This window comes from Salvelinus sp. IW2-2015, linkage group LG32 (genome assembly GCF_002910315.2).
Source record: "Salvelinus sp. IW2-2015 linkage group LG32, ASM291031v2, whole genome shotgun sequence".
NCBI classification, from domain to species: Eukaryota; Metazoa; Chordata; class Actinopteri; order Salmoniformes; family Salmonidae; genus Salvelinus; species Salvelinus sp. IW2-2015.
Window position 1 is genome coordinate 23,281,709 of NC_036871.1, and position 9,384 is coordinate 23,291,092.

Genomic DNA, 9,384 nt, shown 5'->3' on the forward strand with positions numbered 1-9,384 from the left:
CTCTATTGAACAGTGTCAAGACAGCCCCTTGTTTGGGAGGCTCTTAGGCTGGAGTAGATCACATATCTCTAGCAGGACCAACACCTCTCGCACACAAAGCTTCAACCTACTATACTAGCATTGACACTTTAACAGGAAAACCACACTTCCTTTCTGACAATCACAACACCAGGACCTAGAAAAGTCACACTGGTAAGTTGTTAAAGAATCGCTTTAAGTACAGTGGGGAGAACAAGTATTTGATACACTGCCGATTTTGCAGATTTTCCTACTTACAAAGCATGTAGAGGTCTGTAATTTTTATCATAGGTACACTTCAACTGTGAGAGACGGAATCTAAAACAAAAATCCCGAAAATCACATTGTATGATTTTTAAGTAATTAATTAGCATTTTATTGCATGACATAAGTATTTGATACATCAGAAAAGCAGAACTTAATATTTGGCTACAGAATCCTTTGTTTGCAATTACAGAGATCATACGTTTCCTGTAGTTCTTGACCAGGTTTGCCACACTGCAGCAGGGATTTTGGCCCACTCCTCCATACAGACCTTCTCCAGATCCTTCTGGTTTCGGGGCTGTCGCTGGGCAATACGGACTTTCAGCTCCCTCCAAAGATTTTCTATTGGGTTCAGGTCTGGAGACTGGCTAGGCCACTCCAGGACCTTGAGATACCTCTTACGGAGCCACTCCTTAGTTGCCCTGGCTATGTGTTTCGGGTCGTTGTCATGCTGGAAGACCCAGCCACGACCCATCATCAATGCTCTTACTGAGGGAAGGAGGTTGTTGGCTAAGATCTCGCAATACATGGCCCCATCCATCCTCCCCTCAATACGGTGCAGTCGTCCTGTCCCCTTTGCAGAAAAGCATCCCCAAAGAATGATGTTTCCACCTCCATGCTTCACGGTTGGGATGGTGTTCTTGGGGTTGTACTCATCCTTCTTCTTCCTCCAAACACGGCGAGTGGAGTTTAGACCAAAAAGCTCTATTTTTGAATCATCAGACCACATGACCTTCTCCCATTCCTCCTCTGGATCATCCAGATGGTCATTGGCAAACTTCAGACGGGCCTGGACATGCGCCTGCTTGAGCAGGGGACCTTGTGTGCGCTGCAGGATTTTAATCCATGACGGCGTAGTGTGTTACTAATGGTTTTCTTTGAGACTGTGGTCCCAGCTCTCTTCAGGTCATTGACCAGGTCCTGCCGTGTAGTTCTGGGCTGATCCCTCACCTTCCTCATGATCATTGATGCCCATGAGGTGAGATCTTGCATGGAGCCCCAGCCGACGGTGATTGACCATCATCTTGAACTTCTTCTATTTTCTTCTATTTTCTAATAATTGCACCAACAGTTGTTGCCTTCTCACCAAGCTGCTTGCCTATTGTCCTGTAGCCCATCCCAGCCTTGTGCAGGTCTACAATTTTATCCCTGATGTCCTTACACAGCTCTCTGGTCTTGGCCATTGTGGAGAGGTTGGAGTCTGTTTGATTGAGTGTGTGGACAGTGTCTTTTATACAGGTAACGAGTTCAACAGGTGCAGTTAATACAGGTAATGAGTGGAGAACAGGAGGGCTTCTTAAAGAAAAACTAACAGCGTTTCTTGATGAAGAAGCCGGAATTCTTACTGGTTGGTAGGTGATCAAATACTTATGTCATGCAATAAAATGCTAATTAATTACTTAAAAATCATACAATGTGATTTTCTGGATTTTTGTTTTAGATTCCGTCTCTCACAGTTGAAGTGTACCTATGATAAAAATTACAGACCTCTACATGCTTTGTAAGTAGGAAAACCTGCAAAATCGGCAGTGTATCAAATACTTGTTCTCCCCACTGTATACAGTCCACTTGCAGATTGTAGGGTATTTACTGAGAAGTTAAGTAGTTAAAATGAGTAGTTTCTGGTATTTACTTAATTTTATTAAAGAAATGAAAGCTAAATAGTGTGCTAAATAGTGTGTAACTACCTGTTTATCTTGCAATCTGCAAATACTAATAATAGCAGACCAGAAAATAAAACATATTTTCAACTTTTAAACAGGTTAAGAGACTGACAACCATGGCGGAGTACAAAGACTTCTTGGCTTTGTTCAGCGATGAAAATGACATGGATTATAACTACACAGACCCCATCTATGTTGTGGATAAACAGGTGAATCTTTGTGCCACAGCTGATGTGAACAAATTTGGAGCCCAGTTCACTCCAATATTGTACACCATCAATTTCCTGCTGAGCATCACTGGGAATGTGCTGGTTCTGTGCATTATTTACAAATACGAGAAGCTCACTTCCATCACCAACATCTTCCTCCTCAACCTGGTCATCTCTGACCTGCTGTTCGCCTCCAGTTTGCCCTTCTGGGCCGTGTACCACTTCTATGGGTGGATCTTTGGCCCGGTCATGTGCAAGCTAGTGGGTAGCGTGTACTTCATAGGATTCTACAGCTCCATCCTCTTCCTCACTCTCATGACCTTTGACCGGTACCTGGCTGTGGTCCATGCCATCAACGCTGCCAAATGGAGGAGGAAGATCTACGCCTGTGTCTCCTCGGCAGTCGTGTGGTGTATCAGCCTGCTGGCCAGTGTCAAGGAGTTGGTTCTATACAATGTCCGGAAGGATCCTCGTGACGGACACCTTTGTGAGGCAGCTGGTTGGCAGCTGCCAGCTGGTTGGCAGCTGGTTGGTTACTATCAGCAGTTTGTGATCTTCTTCCTGTTTCCCTTGGCTATGATCATGTACTGCTATGTTAGAATCATGGTCCGAATCATGTCAACCCAGATGAGAGGGAAGTGCAGGGCAGTCAAGCTGATTTTCGTGATTATATTCACGTTTTTTGTGTGCTGGACCCCATACAATGTTGTAATGCTGTTGATAGCCCTCCAGATCTCCACCAGTGATGATTCTGAGCCGTGTTCTGAAGTGCTTAACTACGCTCTGTATGTCACTAGGAATATAGCATACCTCTACTGTTGTGTGAGCCCTGTCTTTTACACGTTTGTTGGGAAAAAGTTTCAGAGTCATTTCAGGAAACTACTTGCAAAGCGCATCCCATGTCTGAAGAGACATATACTGACTAGCCAAAGTAGCAACAGTAGAAGAACTTCTCAGAAAAGTCCACATACCATGTATGAATATGAGAAAGGAACTGGTCTTCAAACCAGAGTATAGGTTCCGGTACCCATTTTGGGTGCCGGTACTGTTTAAATTTAGGTGCAGGATCTCCACAATACTTTTGAGCTAATATTCTTTTTTTTACCCCCTTTTTAATTACAATCTTGTCTCCTTGCTGCAACTCCCCAACGTGCTCGGGAGAGGCGAAGGTCGAGTCATGCCTCCTCCGAAACATGACCCGCCAAACTGCGCTCCTTAACCCGGCTGTACCAATATGTCGGAGGAAACACAGCTCATCTGAAGATCCCAGCCAATATCTCCCCTAAATCAGATGGCCAATTGTGCGCCGCCCTATGTGCGCCGCCCTYGTGCGCCGCCCACAACCGGTCAGGGCCGGTTGTGACACAGCCTGCGATCAAACCCAGGACTGTAGTGACGCCTGAAGCATTGCGATGCAATGCCTTATATGGCTGCATCACTCAGGAGGCCCCTTGAGTTAATATTCTATAAGAGGAACAGGAGCTCAAGCAGTAGAACATTTTAGATGCCGGTACTTACAGTAGCTCTGGTGAGCTCCTGCCAGGTCAAAAACATGCMATTTAGCAGACACTTTTATCCAAAGTGACTTACAGTCATGCTTGCATACATTTCACATATGGGTGGTCCCAGAAGTTGAATCCACAATCCTGGCGTTGGAAGTGTCATGCTCTACCAGGTTGAGCTACAGAGGACAAACTGTTGATATGGTTTGTAAATGATGTACAAGATGCCTGATAAGGTATATGTTTTCCATGATGTTTAACTTTGTTTGCATGCTTTGAGAAGGGTTTTATGTTAATGTTCTCAGGGAATTTCAGCACAACTCAATGTGTACATGCAATTACAATTATGTGTAGTTTTGCTTCTGATTTGATGTACTCAACATTTGTTGCTAAATTGTAAGTTACAATACAAATTACATTTTAAATCATTTGATTCTATAAAATAAAGTGTACATTTTATTTGCTTCAGGAACTTGAGATGTTACTATCTGCATTAAATTGTTGATAAAATAAAAAATATATTTGTGCCTTGTGGCTCTGAATGTTGAGCAACTGAATATCGGTCTACCTGTTGAGAGAGATGCATATTATATGCTCTATCATACTCTATGTACTGTAGGCCTATCATACCATATTCTAGTTGCCATAACTATGGTGAAAGAAAACCAACAATGTATTCAATATAGCTATTTTCAGAGCAGCCTGTTCTTGGTATTACTCAGACCTCCCCTACTCACACTTCTCTTCTCAGAAACTGGTTGGAGAGCATCCTGTTGGTCATCCTATTATTTATACACTGCTCAAAAAAATAAAGGGAACACTTAAACAACACAATGTAACTCCAAGTGTTTCACACTTCTGTGAAATCAAACTGTCCACTTAGGAAGCAACACTGAGATGAGATCCTCAGACCCCTTGTGAGACCATATGACACATGCACATTTGTGGCCTGCAGGAGGTCATTTTGCAGGGCTCTGGCAGTGCACCTCCTTGCACAAAGGCGGAGGTAGCGGTCCTGCTGCTGGGTTGTTGCCCTCCTACGGCCTCCTCCACGTCTCCTGATGTACTGGCCTGTCTCCTGGTAGCGCCTCCATGCTCTGGACACTACGCTGACAGACACAGCAAACCTTCTTGCCACAGCTCGCATTGATGTGCCATCCTGGATGAACTGCACTACCTGAGCCACTTGTGTGGGTTGTAGACTCCGTCTCATGCTACCACTAGAGTGAAAGCACCGCCAGCATTCAAAAGTGACCAAAACATCAGCCAGGAAGCATAGGAACTGAGAAGTGGTCTGTGGTCACCACCTGCAGAACCATTCCTTTATTGGGGGTGTCTTGCTAATTGCCTATAATTTCCACCTTTTGTCTATTCCATTTGCACAACAGCATGTGAAATGTATTGTCAATCAGTGTTGCTTCCTAAGTGGACAGTTTGATTTCACAGAAGTGTGATTGACTTGGAGTTACATTGTTTTGTTTAAGTGTTCCCTTTATTTTTTTGAGCAGTGTATTTCACTTTACTTAACATTTAGGGACGGTTTGCCCGGACAGAGATTAAGCCTACAGTCTTAGAAAAAAAGGATTCAAAAGGGTTCTCCCCATAGAATAACTATTTTTGGTTCTATGTAGAACCGTTTTGGGTTCCATATAGAACTCTCTGTGGAAAAAGTTGTACATGGAACCCAAAAGGGTTCTTCAATTGGTTCTCCTATGGGGACAGCCGAAGAACCCTTTTAGGTTACAGATAGAAACAATTTTTCTAACAGTGTAGCCCTGGACTAAAAAGCATGTTCAATGAAGGTTCTCCATTGAACATGTTTTTAGTCTAGGACTAGGCTTAATCTGTGTTCCGAGAAACCAGCCCTAACAATATTACAAAATCATTCTTCAGTGAAATTGTTTACCAGACATTTACCAGATGATTGGGCGGCAGGTAGCCTAGTGGTTAGAGTGTTGTACTAGTAATTGCAAGGTCAAATCCTTGAGCTGACAAGGTAAAAATCTGTTGTCCTGAACCTGAGAATTTGTTCTTAACTAGTAAATAGTAGCCTAGTTAAAAAGGTTAAAAAAAAATTAAATGCTTAAACTGACTTTACAAACAGAGCCTCCTTTAAAAAAAAAAGTGTGAGTGTAGCAGTCACAGTGCAAGAAAGCAAGCGAAAGCCAGCATTCAGATGGCGGAGGTAAACAGGCTTCTGTGAATGTCAGAAGCACAAGTTACTTTAGGTCTCAAGGAGGGTGATGCAACACTTAATGGGCTCATGGTGGCACTATTCATCACAGTACAAAGGAAACATAACACAGAGGAACTATAGCTTCATTAAAAAGTGACACATAGGACTACTAAAGAATTTAATTTATCAATGATTTCAGTCTCCAAGGTTTCACAATCTCTAGTAGCCCATGGTCTATAATTGATACTCAAAGGTATGGAAGCCCATTCCCGAAATATTTCGAGATACTATCTAAAAATGTCGAGATACGCAAGTCAAAATTTCGAGAAACTATCTAAAAATATCTAGACACTAAGTTGACATTTTTAGATAAGTAAGTAAACATTTTGAGTTACTGATATACTACGTTTTCCTGGGACCCAGAGTTTTTCCTGATCTGGTAGGCTAACCCAGTAGTTCTCAAACCACTCTTTGGGGACTCCCAGCCGGTTCATGTATTTGATATATTCCAAAACTAGCACACCAGATTCAACTTGTCAACTAACCCTTGATTAGGTGAATCAGGTGAAGTAGTTCAGGGCTAAAATTGCATTTTGAAACGTCTGGGGGTCCCTGAGTAGAGGTTTGAGAACCACTGGGCTAACCTAACCAGGTAAAATCTGGACCCTAGTTGGAGGGTCTGACATAGTAATAAATCAGCTGTAAAATGGTTTTATATGGGCTACGATGGGACCAGAGTTTTTTTAATCAGGTCATATGGTTTAAAATAAAATGGGCAACAACTGCAATTGGACAATAGTACTTAAAGGGCTGAGTTTGCTTTATGCAGGGTTGCATCAGGTAGGCCTTTGCATTTGTATTAAGAAGTGACTCACACAGTATGTCATCACTATTGTCTTGATTGATTAATTACAATCATTAATTTTGCCTGGCCATCCAAAGTTTGAATATAAAACCAATTTGATCACGTTCACATTTTCTCTTAACACAAATAAATAGGCCTATTTTAGGCTATAAATACACAGTTTAGGCTATAAATACATGACATTACCTCTTCGTTTCCCCTGGCCAGAGAGGATCAGAGCGCGTAGTCTTCTCTAGGCTACCTGCAGCTGTAGTTGTTAGCAGTAGGCTACAGTTGATCAAATCAAATCAAATTCTATTGGTCACATACACATGGTTAGCGAAAAGTGTAGCAAAATGYTTGTGCTTCTAGTTCCGACAGTGCAGTAATATCTAACAAGTAATCTAACAATTCCCCAACAACTACCTAATACAGACAAATCTAAAGGGATGGAATAAGAATATGTTAATATAAACATATGGATGAGCGATGGCCAATCGGCATAGGCAAGATGCAATAGATGGTATAAGATACACTATTTAAATATGACATGAGTAATGTAAGATATGTAAACTTTATTAAAGTGGCATTGTTTAATGTGACTAGTGAGTCTCTATGTAGGCAGCAGCCTCTCTGAGTTAGTGATTGCTGTTAAGCAGTCTGATGACCTTGAGATAGAAGCTGTTTTTCAGTCTCTCGGTCCCAGCTTTGATGCATCTGTACTGACCACGCCTTCTGGATGTTAGCTGGGTGAACAGGCAGTGGCTCGGGCAGTTGTTGTCCTTGATGATCTTTTTGGCCTTCCTGTGACATCGGGTGCTGTAGGTGTCCTGGAGGGCAGGTAGTTTGCCCCCGGTGATGCATTGCGCACCACCCTCTGGAGAGCCTTGCGGTTGAGGGCGGTGCAGTTGCCATACCAGGCAATGATACAGCCCAACAGGATGCTCTCAATTGTGCATCTGTAAAAGTTTGTCAGGGTTTTTCGTGACAAGCCAAATTTCTTCAGCCTTCTGAGGTTGAAGTGGCGCTGTTGCATAAGAGCACCAGCTGTTCCGGATGACTGTGTGATCACGCTCTCCGTAGAAGATGTGCTTAAGACCTTTAAACAGGTCAACATTCACAGTGTCGCAGGGCCAGACGGATTACCAGGACGTGTACTCCGAGCATGCGCTGACCAACTGGCAAGTGTCTTCACTGACATTTTCAAACGATCCCTGACTGAGTCTGTAATACCTACATATTTCAAGCAGACCACCATAGTCCCTGTCCCCAAGAACACTAAGGTAACATAGCCTAAATGACTACCGACCCGTAGCACTCACGTCTGTAGCCATGAAGTGCTTTGAAAGGCTAGTCATGGCTCACATCAACACCATTATCCCAGAAACCCCAGACCCACTCCAATTTGCATGCCGCACCAACAAATCCACAGATGATGCAATCTCTATTGCACTCAACACTGCCCTTTCCCACTTGGACAAAAGGAACACCAATGTGAGAATGCTATTTATTGACTACAGCTCACCATAGTGCCCTCAAAGCTCATCACTAATCTAAGGACCCTGGGACTAAACACCTCCCTCTGCAACTGGATCCTGGACTTCCTGAGGGGCCGCCCGCAGGTGGTAAGGGTAGGTAACAACACATCCGCCACGCTGATCCTCAACACGGGACCCCTCAGGGTTGCGTCGTCAGTCCCCTCCTGTACTCCTACTCACCCATGACTACATGGCCAGGCACGACTCCAACWCCATCATCACGTTTGCCGATGACACGACGGTGGTAGGCCTAATCACCGACAATGATGAGACAGCCTATAGGGAGGAGGTCAGATACCTGGTTGTGTGGTGCCAGGGAAACAACCTCTCCCTCAACGTGATCAAGACAAAGGAGATGATTGTGGACTACAGGAAAAGGAGGAACGAGGACGCCCCCATTCTCATCGATGGGGCTGCAGTGGAGCAGGTTGAGAGCTTCAAGTACCTTGGTGTCCACATCACCAACAAACTATCATGGTCCAAACACACTAAGACAGTCGTGAAGAGGGCACGACAAAGCCTATTCCCCCTCAGGAGACTGAAAAGACTTGGCATGGGTCCTCAGATCCTCAAAAGGTTCTACAGCTGCACCACCAAGAGCATCCTGACTGCCTGGTATGACAACTGCTCAGCCTCCGACCGCAAGGCACTACAGAGGGTAGTGCGTACGGCCCAATACATCACTGGGGCCAAGCTTCCTGCCATCTACGACCTCTATATCAGGCGGTGTCAGAGGAAGGCCCTAAAAATTGTCAAAGATCCCAGCCACCCTAGTCATAGACTGTTCTCTCTGCTACCACATGGCAAACGGTACCAGAGCGCCAAGTCGAGGTCCAAAAAGGCTTCTTAACAGCTTCTACCCCCAAGCCTTAAGACTCCTGAACAGCTAATCAAAGTGCTACGCAGACCCCTCTTTTACGCTGCTACTACTCTCTGTTTATAATATATGCATAGTCACTTTAACTCTACCTACATGTACACTACCAGTCAAAAGTTTTAGAACATCTACTCATTCAAGAGTTTTTCTTTATTTTTACTATTTTCTACATTGTAAAAAATAGTGAAGACATCAAAACTATGAAATAACACATATGGAATCATGTAGTAACCAAAAAAGTGTTAAACAAATCAAAATATATTTTATATTTGAGATTCTTCAAAGTAGCCAC

The 9,384-nt window shown here is 43.6% G+C and overlaps 1 protein-coding gene across 1 annotated transcript; it reads left to right on the forward strand.

Annotated features, from left to right (window-relative positions):
* Positions 1–63: 63 nt before the first annotated feature.
* Positions 64–4,184, forward strand: LOC111956356 (C-C chemokine receptor type 3). The gene is made up of 2 exons (XM_023976815.1): positions 64–192; positions 2,045–4,184. Exon 2 carries the CDS (start codon positions 2,063–2,065, stop codon positions 3,170–3,172), a length of 1,110 nt encoding a protein of 369 aa, XP_023832583.1. The 5' UTR covers positions 64–192; positions 2,045–2,062; the 3' UTR covers positions 3,173–4,184.
* The last annotated feature ends 5,200 nt before the right edge of the window (positions 4,185–9,384 follow it).